The 15,398-nt window shown below is 44.3% G+C and overlaps 1 protein-coding gene across 2 annotated transcripts in view; it reads left to right on the forward strand.

Moving 5' to 3' along the window:
- Window positions 1-15,398, forward strand: part of pde11a (phosphodiesterase 11a) — a 100,065-nt gene that overhangs the window by 48,504 nt on the left and 36,163 nt on the right. For both annotated transcript variants that reach the window (XM_082176089.1, XM_082176088.1), the window contains exons 8-11: window positions 138-205; window positions 6,864-6,956; window positions 9,780-9,830; window positions 13,325-13,471. In XM_082176089.1, coding sequence (XP_082032215.1) covers window positions 138-205; window positions 6,864-6,956; window positions 9,780-9,830; window positions 13,325-13,471 — 359 coding nt within the window. The remainder of the gene's footprint in view (window positions 1-137; window positions 206-6,863; window positions 6,957-9,779; window positions 9,831-13,324; window positions 13,472-15,398) is intronic.

Raw genomic sequence — 15,398 nt, forward strand, 5'->3', positions numbered from 1 at the left:
GCGGCAAGGAAGAGATTCCTGACTCCTGCACTAAAATACAGATTGAAGCCTTCATCTGCAATGCATTACTGTGCTTTAAAGAACCTCATGGGCCGTAAAAACAACATGCAATCTGACTGTCTTCATGTGTGTTGCAGGTGTGGCTCAGGTCTTGAACAGGTTGGATGGGAAACCGTTTGATGATTTAGATCAGAGGCTGTTTGAGGTATGATATGAATCATCTGTGAGATATCCTTATGAATGCATAGCTATCTGTCCATCAAACATGAGTTCATTTGGAGCATACACAAAAGTCATAATTCTCTCAAACCGCTCTGAGACCCTTGCAGTGAAAGAGGTTCGGTGTTCGCTGTAAGCTGGTCCTGTGGCACATGTACCCCTCCACCTAATGTAATAGTAAAATGCATATTATATATTACATATAGATGATCCATGCAATATACAGGTGTATGTGTAATATAACTTCATAAATTGATCCCCAGCATCAGTAAAGCATTTGTATTACATATTGTTTTGTTATTATAACTTAAATCATAACTATAGTAACGTACTCGGTTACTAACGTAACCTCGGTTCTCTCTAGAAGAGGGAACGAGTACTTGCGTAAGAATATCTTACGCTAGGGGAAAACCTCTTTTCCTCGAGATATTGAAGCCAAAAATTATCCTTAATTTTGCAATAATGTAAAACGCATTGCAGCAGCATGCAGACATGGGCGAGACAGCTCGCGCGCCCATTGGCTGCTCTGCGGCAACTGCACCAGCCTATCGATAGAGGCTCCTCATGACGTCAGAACCAATGAGGGCGCTTCGCGCCCAATACGTCATGTCCCGCCGAAATCGGGTGGGGCCAGGGCTATAAATACGGCCCAGAGAGGCTGGTTTGGTCAGTTTTTTTCATCGCTGAAGCGAATCAGAACATGACGCATGCACGGCAAGATACGCAAGTACTCGTTCCCTCTTCTAGAGAGAACCGAGGTTACGTTAGTAACCGAGTACGTTCTCTTACGAGAGGTCTCTCGTACTTGCGTAAGAATATCTTACGCTAGGGGAACACAATGTAAAACGCCGTGCGTGCTTGAGACATAACACTAACGTCCCAAGGGCAGGTGCCCGGGGCTCATACAGTGCTTAATCACAAGGGACTCACAGAGAATCCGGGAAGAGGGGCTAGAATAGCATCATTCCTGTAACATTGAGCTCTGATAAGAGCATATTATATCAAGTGTTCCACACAGCCAGGGCGAACTCAGCCTGGACTGGTAAATATGGGGGACTAACGTATTGCCCACAGAAGTATATAGGCGATCAGTGATCGACGCTCTAGCAGTTTCAGCATCCCGAGCCGATAGAATCGGGCGGGCAATACTGAAAAATTAAACCGAGAGCAACCTAGCTTGCAAAGCGGGAACCTCGAGGTTATAAAACCTTATAAATGTAGACGGGGAGGCCCAGCCTGCCGCCATACAGATATCTTGCAAGGCAATCCCACTGGACCAAGCCCACGACGAGGCCATGCCTCTTGTGGAGTGCGCTTTGACACCTATCGGGCATTGCAGGCCCTTGGATGTGTAAGCTAGCGCTATAGCATCAACTATCCATCTGGATAGACTCTGTTTTGATGCAGCTAGTCCCTTAGAACGTCCGCTGAACAAAACAAAGAGCTGCTCCGTCTGTCTGAAAACAGATGAGCGAGACACATAGGCTCTTAACGCCCTGACCGGGCAAAGGAAGCCTGCATCCCCTTCCTCTTCAGATACCGGCAGGGCCGACAGGGAGATAACCTGTGCCCTAAACGGTGTGTTGAGGGATTTAGGAACATATCCGTGCTTTGGTTTGAGTATGACTCTCGAGTCATTCGGCCCAAACTCCATACACGTCGCGATCACTGAGAGTGCTTGCAAATCCCCTATGCGCTTCACTGAAGCGAGAGCCAGAAGAAACACTGTTTTGAAAGACAAGAGTTTCAGGTCTATTGACCGTATTGGCTCGAATGGGGCACCTTTCATGGCTTCCAGAACCGTGGAAAGGTCCCAAACGGGAACTGAGGGTGGTCTGGGAGGGTTCAGCCTCTTAGCTCCTCTAAGGAAGCGAATGACCAGATTGTTCCTTCCTAATGACTGGCCAAGCGGTGGTTCAGCGAACGCTGCTATGGCTGCCACATAAACTTTGAGCGTGGATGGGGTTCTGCCCTTATCCAGAAGCTCTTGTAAAAAGGAGAGAACCTCCGGCACCCCACAGCGTGAGGGTGAAGTGCCACTCGCTGTACACCAGCTAGTGAACACAGACCATTTTGAGGAATAGAGCCGCCTCGTAGATGGAGCTCTAGCCTGCGTGATCGTGTTTAACACTCCCGCTGGGAGGTTAACAGGTACCCGTTGATGGCCCACACATGTAGGGACCAAAGCTCCGGGCGAGGATGCCAGATCGAGCCGTTCGCCTGCGAGAGGAGATCCCTCCTCACCGGTATCGGCCACGGGGCGGTACTCGTCAGCTGCATCAGGACTGGAAACCAGACTTGGTTTGTCCAAAATGGAGCGACGAGTAGCACTGGGCATCCGCTCTCCCTGATTCGCTCTAACACCTGGGGTAGGAGCGTGACAGGGGGAAACGCATAGAGCGGGCAGCGGGGCCAGCGCATCCCTGCTCTTGGAGAAGAATTCCTGACAATGAGCATTCTCTTGAGACGCAAATAGGTCTATTTCCGCTCTGCCAAATATCCTCCATAGCATTTTGACTGTCTGTGGATGTAAAGACCATTCTCCTGTCGGCAGATTGTTTCTGGACAGTCTGTCTGGTCCCACATTCAGATGGCCGGGCACATGCGCTGCCCTGAGCGAGCGCAGATTGTGCTGAGCCCAGACCAGGAGGCGTTCCGTCAGCCTGTGAAGGATTCTGGATCTGATACCTCCTTGGTGATTTATATAAGCCACCACTGACATGTTGTCCGAACGGACCAAGACGTGGTGTCTTTTTATCTGAGGACAAAAGCGCATCAGCGCGTTGTCGACTGCCATCATTTCCAGGCAGTTTATATGCAGAAGCTTTTCCCGTTCTGACCACTGGCCAAATAACGGTCTGCCCTCGAGCAGCGCTCCCCATCCCGAGGTTGAGGCGTCCGTAGACACCACCTTCACACTCGAGGAAGTCCCCAGGCTTACACCTGACCGGTACCAGTCGGTCACTGTCCAAGGTTTCAGAGCTGCGACGCATTTCTGATCGACCTTGAGGCGCGCGAGACCGGAGGTCCAAGCTCTGCGCGGCGCGCGCTTTCAACCTATACTGCAGCGGGCACATGCAAAGCAGACCCAGCTGAAGCACTGAGGATGCTGAAGCCATGAGACCCAGCATCCTTTGAAGCTTTTTGAGCGGGACTAAATAAGCGCCGTGGCGAAAAATCTCTGTCATGCGCTGAATACTTAGTCTGCGCTGCGGCGACAGCTGTGCTGTCATAGACAGCGAGTCCAGATCTGTGCCCAGAAAAGATATTTTCTGACTGGGAGACAGTGAACTCTTTGCCCAATTGACTGTGAGACCTAAATTCTCGAGGTGATCGAGTAATATGGTCCTGTGTTCTATGAGCTCCGACTGTGATCGAGCTAGAACCAGCCAATCGTCCAAATAATTCAGCACTCGTATGCCTCGGAGCCTGAGGGGTGCGAGCGCTGCATCCATGCACATCGTGAATACGCGAGGTGCCAGGGATAGGCCAAATGGCAGGACTGTGTACTGATATGCCTGGCCCTCGAAGGCGAATCTCAAAATTCGCCTGTGACGTGACGCTATTTGTATTTGAAAATAAGCATCTTTCAGATCTAACGACATGAACCAGTCCCCTTGGCAAATTTGCGAGAGGATTTTCTTGGTCGTGAGCATTCTGAACCGTCGTTTCAGAAGTGCTTTGTTTAGTCGTCTTAGATCTAAAAATGGGTCTGAGACCCCCGTCTTTTTTGGGTACCAGAAAATATCTGCTGTACATGCCCCCTTCGCTCTGAGCTTGTGATAGGGGTTCTATAGCCCCTTTGCTCAGTAACTTCGCTATTTCGGCCCGAAGTAGGTGTGCTACTTCCTTTTTCACCGTAGTATCGATTCGCGCCGCTCTGCGTTGCGGGCGTCGACCGAACTGTAGCGAATAGCCTCTTTCTATAATGTCTAGCACCCACTTCGAAACCCCGGGTAGCCTTGCCCATGCGTTTGCACGAATGGCTAGGGGTTGAATGCGAAGCGCGCTCTGGTCGCTCAGCGACAGAGGGGCTTCAGTGTGCTGCAACATAAGCGTCGCGCTTATGACATTTGAGGCAGGGGGCGCGCTGATAACAGCGGGCAGATTGCCCGCGCTCGACTCCTCTGCGGTGGTCAACCGAGAGGGGGAGGGCTGGGCGAGTCCCGTAAGACCTGTCATGTCTATGTGTGAATGTGGGCGTGGGATAGCGGGCACATTTACAACACTGAGAGCATTGTCTGCCTGAGCAGAGCGAATGCATGTTGGTTTCGTTTTGCAGAAACCTTGAGACATGCAGAACGTAGTGTTTGTGGGCACTGGGCAGTGGGCACATTTACCACATTTAATGCGCAATCGATCTGGGTCGATTTCATGTGCGCGAGCCCTGTGCGACGGGCTGTGTTCCTGTGTAGGAATGAGCACTGGGCAGTTGGCATTTCGTCTACAGTCATAACACCATCGGCCGTGGCCGGAACACCAGGAAATACACTCTATGGGATTTATCTGGGTAGCCGTAAAGCGGCGTTTGTGAGCAGGCAAGCGGGCTGTGTCGCCGACTTGTTTACTGCAGAATACACTGGAACAGTCGCATTTACTGGAACTGAACGAGCGAGAAGTTGCCATAGAAACAGAGAGCGTCAACATGCTGGCGTTTGTTTGCAGGTGTGCGTGTATTACAGTAGGCTCGTCCACTGCAATATTGACATTTCCAGAGAAATGTGTGAGAATGGAGGTAGTGGCACGGAAACCATAGAAACGGTGCTTGGGTGCAGGCGAGCGGGTTGTACAACGCGCTCGTTGGCTGCAAAAATACACATCTGCAGTCGCCTTTTCAGGGAACTGACAGAGGGAGCATTGACGGCATAAACATTTTTTTTTTTTTTTTTTTTTTTTGCCGGTAGACCCGGGATCAAACACGGGTCTCTCGCGTGAAAATCTGAGAATCTGCCACTGGGTCACAGGGGAAGACACAAAGGCTTTTATATAGCGCGAGTATTATCAGAGAAACCTGTGTTTCTGTGTAGGAATGAGCACTGGGCAGTGGGCATTTCGTCCACACTCATAACACCATCGGCCGTGGCCGGAACACCAGAAAATACACTCTATGGGATTTATCTGGGTAGCCGTAAAGCGGCGTTTGTGTGCAGGCAAGCGGGCTGTGTCGCCGACTCGTTTACTGCAGAATACACTGGAACAGTCGCATTTACTGGAACTGAACGAGCGAGAAGTTGCCATAGAAACAGAGAGCGTCAACATGCTGGCGTTTGTCTGCAGGCGTGCGTGCATTACAACAGGCTCGCTCACTGCAGTATGACATTTCCAGTCGCCTGAACTTCAGAGGGGAATGAGAAATGTATGAGAAATAGAATTCGGCCCAGCCGCGGCGGGACATTTTAACGCTCTTTTCTCCTTTCGCCAGTGACGCACGGGAACCATAGAAACGGTGTTTGGGTGCAGGCGAGCGGGTTGTACAAGGCGCTCGTTGGCTGCAAAATGCACATCTGCAGTCGCCTTTCAGGGAACTGACAGAGCGAAGCATTGGAGGCATAATTAATCTGCCGTCAGACCGAGATTCGAACCCCGGTCTCTCGTGTGAAAAAACAAAAATTCCGCCACTGAGCCACAGGGGGGGAACACAAAGGCTTTCAGATGCACGAGCATATAAGAGCGTCATGATTGACGCGTGAATGGGGCGCAGAGGCAGGGTAGCTTTCTTGTACGTAAAGAAAAACTAACCCCGACCGTCCGCTTCCAGCCTCCCCTGTGAACGGCGCATTTTGCGCGGCTCGAACAGAGGGAGAGAGAAAGCTAGCCCCGTGACCGTCCGCTCCTGACATCCCCTGTGAACGGCGCGGTTTGCGCGGCTCGAACAGAGGGAGAGCAGGTATCATCCTCCAAGCAGGCAAGGCAAGCGGGCGCACCGGCGAGCTTTGCGGGTTGGGGGGAAAAAGGGGCGTCTTGAAAAAGACGTCCGGCTCTTTTAGTGCAATGAGAGTGTGTGTCGCGGCGGCGAACACACACACATACACAAAACACAGTAACAGAGAAAAGGATATGTACGCCGGAAAGCGTCAGCAGGAACGGCGACTGAAGGCGGCGAGTTGTCGACCGGCAGCTTCAGATGCAGAGTAATCCCGCTGGGTGCTTGTAATCAGACGGCGCGGCTTCCTCTCAGGATCCAGCGATGCGTGAGCCCGCTGAAGAGATAAAAAACTGACCAAACCAGCCTCTCTGGGCCGTATTTATAGCCCTGGCCCCACCCGATTTCGGCGGGACATGACGTATTGGGCGCGAAGCGCCCTCATTGGTTCTGACGTCATGAGGAGCCTCTATCGATAGGCTGGTGCAGTTGCCGCAGAGCAGCCAATGGGCGCGCGAGCTGTCTCGCCCATGTCTGCATGCTGCTGCAATGCGTTTTACATTATTGCAAAATTAAGGATAATTTTTGGCTTCAATATCTCGAGGAAAAGAGGTTTTCCCCTAGCGTAAGATATTCTTACGCAAGTACGAGAGACCTCTCGTAAGAGAACTCTGATTCACACAAACACTCCTGAAACAAAGTTTTAGAAACCACTTTCAGATGTTTAAATTGGTTGTTGAGGACTTGCGTGTGACTTCACGTTCTCTTTTTCTCTCTTTAGGCATTTGTGATATTCTGTGGACTGGGAATCAATAACACCATTATGTATGACCAAGTGAAGAAGTCCTGGGCCAAACAGTCTGTCGCTTTGGATGTATGTCTCTCCAAAACACACACATCGATACACACTTAACTGTGATTGGTAGGATTTTTCTAAAGTGGTTGTAGATTAGTTGGAACATTTGTAATTGGTGGGTTGTTAGATTAGAAACATATGACTGGTGAGGATGATTCAACACAAGCAAAGATGTGAGCGTGTGATTGGTGGAATATCAGTTCCTGTTAGAGGCGGAGCTTAAGGAGGAGCCGGAGGAGCTGTTTTCACTCATGACCATACCCCCTTTCGGCAGTGCTGGTGCCGGTTCGGAGCCGGTGCCTACTCGCGAACCAGTTCTTTGTGTTTCGACGGCCAAAGAACCGGTTCTCGGCCAGGGAAATTGGTTCCAAAGCGGCACCAACTCTTTGCTGGACTAGAACCGTTCTTTTACCACGTCATGCTTACGTCGGGGGCCGGGGGCGGGGTTATTGTGACCAACAACTCGCGGGAAAGGTTGTGACCGCCATTGCTAAAAATACAGTGCTAGCTAGTAGAAAGAATGATTGAAGAAAGATTCTAAACGTCTTCTTCTGACCCCAATATAGGATCGCAAAGCCAGGAGAAACATTTGCAGAAAGACGATGTAGTCCACCATTGTAATTGTTATGCTTGAAGTTGGCGCAAGCGTTTCTGGGAAAGCTATGACGTATGGCAACGTACACAGTGACGTAACGTTGTCGTTCGCTGGGCTCTCAAGTCCAGTGGTTCCCAAACCTGTCCTGAAGGCACCCCAACACTGCACGTTTTCTTTGTCTCCCTAATCAAACACACCTGATTCAACTCATCAGCTCATTAACCCATGTGATAATGAGCTGATGAGTTGAATCAGATGTGTTTGATTAGGGAGACAAAGAAAATGTGCAGTGTTGGGGTGCCTTCAGGACAGGTTTGGGAACCACTGCCTAGTCAATGGAAAAACAAACAGGTTCTGAGAAGGTTTGCAAGTTGAACCAGCACCAGTTCCGAACCAGTTCTTTTTTGGTGGAAAAGGGGTATGTGAGAAGGTTTGACACTCAACCACCTCACACTGCAGTCGTCTCTAAGTGATCATATCATGGAAAACTGGATTTTCCTTGCTGTTTTGAAATAAGAGTCTAACAAACTATGTTAGTTTCCAGTTTATTCGGAACATTTATTGAAACTTATCTGTTTTTATAATTGTGATGCCACACTCAAAAACAGCCTGTTCAGTGAGAGGGCAGAAAATGATCAATTCATACCAAATTATCACTGTGTTGCTTCAAGAAACCTTCACTGACGTATAAGCTGACTTAAAATGCTATAAAAGAGCAGAATATAATCGAACAATGAAACAGTGGGACACAGAGGAATAAATCCACACCTTCAAAGCTTCAATCGACCGACTTCAATCGAACAAAACGATCGTCTGGAAACAGATGATGGTGTGTTTACAGTCAAAACACTCATCTGGTCTAAAGGGTTTTTATTATTATTATTCTCAGAAAGTCGTGACAGTCAGTGTGTGTCTGTATTTGTGTGTGTGTGTGTGTGTGTGTGTGTGTGTGTGTGTGTGTGTGTGTGTGTGTGTGTGTGTGTGTGTGTGTGTGTGTGTGTGTGTGTGTGTGTGTGAGTGAGTGAGTGAGTGTCTGTGTGTGTGTGTGTGTGTGTGTGTTTTAATATGTGTCTTTTAAGTTAATAAGGTCCTATTAGTTGGTTAATGCATTGACTAACATTATCTAACAATGAACAATATATTTGTTAAAGTATTTATTTAAATTTGTTAGTTATTTAATAATAATGAAACTCAGATCAACAATCAAGTCATTTTTCCCTCTTCGAGAAGCTACGCCACTCAGACACAGTATACGTCACAAAAAAAAAAAAAAAAACGTCCATTTCATGGTGACAAACCAAAATTAAGAAATTCTGACATTAATGTTAATTTTTCAATTCAACTTTTCACTAATCATCACGCTGATGATGATATAATCTGTAATAAACGTTTTGTATGAAATTTGAACAATGCAAAGCAGAAGCATTTTCATAGCGGTCTCCGAGTGATGAACCCCACCATAAACACAAGCAGTGCTGATCAAAAAGTGATGATTTCATTTCACGCATCACACATTAACACACACAGAACCCCCTTTAAAGGCAAACAGGAAGACATAGTGACATCTTTCCTCATGACACCACAACCACAGTGCAATGAATGTGAAAATGAAGCAGCGGAAGTGAGGACGCTGTTTATTAGCCTTGTAACTACATTACAGCCTGAGCAGGGAGTGTGTGTGTGAGCATTAATTATCTTCTCCAAGCTCTTCTCATTCTCCAGAGGAATGCAGGAGTGGCGTCGGTGATAAATATGACCGTATTCATAAGGATTCCAGATTGTCAGTATATTAATTTGTAATAGATCATCAACAGTCTATAGCGGAGCTGAAATTAATATTGCATGACCTGTAAACTTTTGAGAATCAGACTGTCAGTATGTTATGAATGGATGTTAAAATCATTACGCTCACATGACTCTCAGCAGCCAATCAGAGCGAGCGATGCAGCAGTGAATTGTTGTAGTGTCAGGGTTAATGCAATTCAACTCTCTATAATGATCTCTGGGATGTTTTGATCTTGTCATGTATATATCATAAACATAAAATATAGAAATGTATAAAATATGAACCTTTGATGATTGATTGATTGATTGATTGTGTGTGTGTGTGTGTGTGTGTGTGTGTGTGTGTGTGTGTGTGTGTGTGTGTGTGTGTGTGTGTGTGTGTGTGTGTGTGTGTGTGTGTGTGTGTGTGTGTGTGTGTGTGTGTGTGTGTGTGTGTGTGTGTGTGTGTGTGTTTTCCATAGGTGCTGTCATATCATGCCACATGCTCTAAGACTGAGGTGGATAAGTTTAAGGTAAACATTAATGCATCAAACAGATTGTATTTTATAGACCGACATTTCAGGAACTTATCAATATTGAAAAACTTGATTCATGATATATTAGCCTCAGTATATCAGTCTGTATTGTTTATGCAGTATGTATAATTCAGAACAACGCTATTCAATACCTCATCAGTGTTTGTGAATTATTGATATAGTCTCTGTGGAGTTTATGAAATGCCTCATTTATAATGTGCTAATTTCCTGGTGAAATATACATTTGTGTTAACTGGATTTTGCCAGGAGCTCTTATATCACTTCATTAACAAGTACCAGCTTGTTTCCAAGAGTGAATGAAGAATTTATTGCTTAAAGCCAAATCCAGGAATATTATACACTATTTAACGCAATTAACGCAGCATCAGGTTTTTTTCTGACATCCCTTGATGTTATATTATGATCAAGCTGTCCTTCATTCAAATGCTTTTAAACCTTTCAAGCGCGATAAAGACGCAACAGAGAACTCAAATTTCACATCATGTGCATCACGTCTTAAAGTGACAGCAGCCTAATAAACCTGCTGCCGTGTCTTAATGTTAATCACAGAACAAAATAAAAATAAAAATCACTCACTGCTCTTTACAGAATAGCTTGTGACACTAATTATTATGGTTTAATGTGAAGATTGTTTTAAGTTCACTTAAATTAAATAAAAAAATTATATATATTTGAAAAGCCTATTAAATGTTAAAAATGATCGCTTTCAATTATAATATCAAGCGTAGCGTCAGTTCTGGCAGGTCACGTTAGTCAAGCTCGCATCAGCTGACTCTCAGCTGATCCACATCTACCTATAGGAATACGACGCCTATCACTGTATACATATTTAAGCTCCTCCAGTATCAGCAACTATCGCGTTTCTCAGGAGCGAATTACCCTCCTCCATCCCCAGCTCCTCCTCTCGTCCAGTCAGGATTTGGCCTTCTGAGTGCCCTTGAATCAGAATAAATTCTCAAATTATGTTGTACTTAAAATCTTGAATTAATGATATCTGCAATACATTCATGTTGGTTCTGTTCTGTTTACCCTAAAGGGGGTTATTGCTGCTCTCCCATGCTAGGCTGCGTAGAACAGAACCATACCGCCAGTCCAAACTGTATGCTAACTGTCAATCGTACTGACGATAGTGGTCCTGACAGAAGTAGTGTTAAAGGGTTATAATTACACATTTCATTCCCAGAAATCGATAAAAATCATAGAAGTAAAAAATCATAGTACTTATATCGTTTTTATATTGTTTATTGAATCTGGAGATTTAATGTGAAATTATTACAATATAAATAAAAATAATAATAATAATAATAATATTATTAAATAATAATTTTAAAATAACAAATCAAATATAATATACAAAAATAAAAATAAAAATATAACAAAATAAAAGCTAAAAGTAAAAGTCCCTTTTGATTTTCCTCTCCTAAAACAGTAAATAGTAATAAATACCACCACAATTTTTTATATACACACACACACACACACACACACACACACACACACACACACACACACACACACACACACACACACACACACACACACACACACACACACACACACACACACACACACACACACACACACACAAACACACACACATTGAGATCTGTAATAGTAACAGTTATATTAAAACTATACTAAATACTATTTATACTATATTAAAAGTATTTTCATGATGCAAATTTTAGAGTAGTAGCTCAGTAGCTTTAGTAGTAGAGTAACTCAGACATTCTGCTAAACATTTCCTTTTGTGCTTGATGGAAATAATAAACAATATGGGGTTGATATACACTCACCTAAAGGATTATTAGGAACACCTGTTCAATTTCTCATTAATGCAATTATCTAATCAACCAATCACATGGCAGTTGCTTCAATGCATTTAGGGGTGTGGTCCTGGTCAAGACATTCTCCTGAACTCCAAACTGAATGTCAGAATGGGAAAGAAAGGTGATTTAAGCAATTTTGAGCGTGGCATGGTTGTTGGTGCCAGACGGGCCGGTCTGAGTATTTCACAATCTGCTCAGTTACTGGGATTTTCACGCACAACCATTTCTAGAGTTTACAAAGAATGGTGTGAAAAGGGAAAAACATCCAGTATGCGGCAGTCCTGTGGGCGAAAATGCCTTGTTGATGCTAGAGGTCAGAGGAGAATGGGCCGACTGATTCAAGCTGATAGAAGAGCAACTTTGACTGAAATAACCACTCGTTACAACCGAGGTATGCAGCAAAGCATTTGTGAAGCCACAACACGCACATCCTTGAGGCGGATGGGCTACAACAGCAGAAGACCCCACCGGGTACCACTCATCTCCACTACAAATAGGAAAAAGAGGCTACAATTTGCACAAGCTCACCAAAATTGGACAGTTGAAGAGTGGAAAAATGTTGCCTGGTCTGATGAGTCTCGATTTATGTTGAGACATTCAGATGGTAGAGTCAGAATTTGGCGTAAACAGAATGAGAACATGGATCCATCATGCCTTGTTACCACTGTGCAGGCTGGTGGTGGTGGTGTAATGGTGTGGGGGATGTTTTCTTGGCACACTTTAGGCCCCTTAGTGCCAATTGGGCATTGTTTAAATGCCACGGCCTACCTGAGCATTGTTTCTGACCATGTCCATTCCTTTATGACCACCATTTACCCATCCTCTGATGGCTACTTCCAGCAGGATAATGCACCATGTCACAAAGCTCGAATCATTTCAAATTGGTTTCTTGAACATGACAATGAGTTCACTGTACTAAAATGGCCCCCATAGTCACCAGATCTCAACCCAATAGAGCATCTTTGGGATGTGGTCGAACGGGAGCTTCGTGCCCTGGATGTGCATCCCACAAATCTCCATCAACTGCAAGATGCTATCCTATCAATATGGGCCAACATTTAAAAAAAAATGCTTTCAGCACCTTGTTGAATCAATGCCACGTAGAATAAAGGCAGTTCTGAAGGCGAAGGGGGGTCAAACACAGTATTAGTATGGTGTTCCTAATAATCCTTTAGGTGAGTGTATATATGGTTGAGTAAATGGCAGCATAATTTTACATAAACTATTGAGCAAAACATAGTTTGATTTGGATTGTCTTTATAATAGTACATTTATTTTGGGAAAAAATTTCCAGTGCAGTTCAAAATATCATGTCGGATGTTCAGTCTCTTCTTCTCAATCTTCTTCATGGGTGTAGAGTATGAAGAAGTATATTAGTAAATATCCACAATTATAAAGTGTTAATGACGCCACAACATAACGCACAGCTCCTCCTGCCAGCAGTCCCTCATTAGATCTGTGAATGTGTGTGTGAATCTATCGTAGTGTCTCATTATCACTGTGAGCTTCACACACGAATTACAGAAAACCCTGACGCTAGTTTCGTTCCGTTCACAAAGCATCTGCTTCAAAGCATGCAGGAGCAAACTCTTTTCTGCGTACACACACGCACACACACTCTCTCTATTGTTCTTTCCTCAGGCAGCGAACATCCCTCTAGTGTGTGAGCTGGGCATTGATAAACTATGGTTTGATGACTTCTCTCTGGATGTGGACGCTATGGTCACTGCAGCTCTCAGGATGTTTATGGAGCTGGGAATGGTGCAGAAATTCAAAATAGACTATGAGGTACACACACGTTTGCATTTCTTTACTCAGCAGTATCACACACACACACAATAGTGCTGTTGTACTGAATATCCGCAAGACCGTGAGCCTACAGTACAGTGATCTACTAAAGTAAAATAGAATAAAGCTCATTATTAAGCAACAAAATTTGGCCAGTTTTTTCAAAAGTGCTAATAGTTACTGTAAACATGTTGATATGCTGTATATCAGCACTCTCGGCCAATCAGATTAGAGGACAGTATTCTGTTGTACAAAAGGCCTCTTTATTTTGTATTTTACAGTTTTTGCCTATTGCTTATACACTTTTTGCAGAATTTGGCTCATTATGTCAAAACTCTACACACAAGCCAATCAGACATAGCACTTTGAGATTAACAACTCACATCTATGACAAAACGAAACACTGCAATCAAAACTTAACACTCCTTTCTAAAAATGAAAATCTTGCAACAAAACCATACACACAATCTACCCATTTTTGTATAGTACAGTAATACTGTAATATGATACAGAATCATGTGACACATACAGTAGGTACAGTCTGGAGTAGAAACCGATTGGTGTTCTGTTTTCTGAGCAAGTGTTTTCTATGAGGTGCCCCTAGGGACATTATTCAGAATTACCATGCATATACATGTACTTTTCCTCTCACATACACATATGAAACCAAATTCATTCACATAATATAATAAAATGCTCACACACATACAAGTGAAATGCTTTTACAAACACAACTGAAACGCTCTCATGCATACAACTGAAAATATTACGCTCACACACACAACTGAAACGCTCACACACACACAACTGAAACGCTCACACACACACAACTGAAACGCTCTCATACATACAACTGAAAATATTATGCTCACACACACAACTGAAACACTCTCACACACACAACTGAAATGCTCACACACACACACAACTGAAACGCTCTCATACATACAACTGAAAATATTATGCTCACACACACAACTGAAACACTCTCATACACACAACTGAAATGCTCACACACATACAAGTGAAATGCTTTCACAAACACAACTGAAACACTCTCACACACACAACTGAAATGCTCACACACATACAAGTGAAATGCTTTCACAAACACAACTGAAATGCTCTCACACACACAACTGAAATGCTCTCACACACACAACTGAAATGCTCACACACATACAAGTGAAATGCTTTCACAAACACAACTGAAATGCTCTCACACACACAACTGAAAAGCATTTCAGTTGTGTGTGTGTGAGAGCATTTCAGTTGTGTGTGTGAGAGCGTTTCACTTGTAGGTGTGTGAGCATTTCAGTGGTGTGTGTGAGAGCATTTCAGTGGTGTGTGTGAGAGCATTTCAGTTGAAACGGAAGGTGGTTAAAGTCTCCAGTCCAGTTGGTGGCAGTAGTGCACCTCAAGACGAAGAACTAGAAGCTGACTGTTGAAAGAAAGCATAGTAAACTAGCGCAAGTTGGCCATAAATTCACAGATTCGAACTTCCCGGGTCAATAACTCGTGAGCTAAATGTTGTTAATACACAAATAACACCTCGTTTTAATCGTAGTAATGTGACGTGAAGAGTAAAGGCGGCAGAGAGGCAGATCCGAAGGGACCGTCTGCAAAGTGCAAAACCCGAAAAGCGTTACTACGAAAACAGTCAATAATTTCTCTGTTACACACTATAGTGTCATCAAATTCAGTTCACACATCACTGATGCCCTGATGATTATACTACAACATTTATTTTGAATAAATATATTTTTGAATATTTTTTATGATTATTATTTATGAAAAATATTCAATAACTTCACTGTTATTCACTGTATTGTTGCCAAATTCAGTTCGCACATCACTGCTGTCCTGATGGTTATACTACACTTATTTTTGAAAAAAATTTTTTTAATTGTATACAGTGAAGTTTTGA

This window comes from Leuciscus leuciscus (genome assembly GCF_965113295.1).
Source record: "Leuciscus leuciscus genome assembly, chromosome: 7".
NCBI lineage: Eukaryota > Metazoa > Chordata > Actinopteri > Cypriniformes > Leuciscidae > Leuciscus > Leuciscus leuciscus.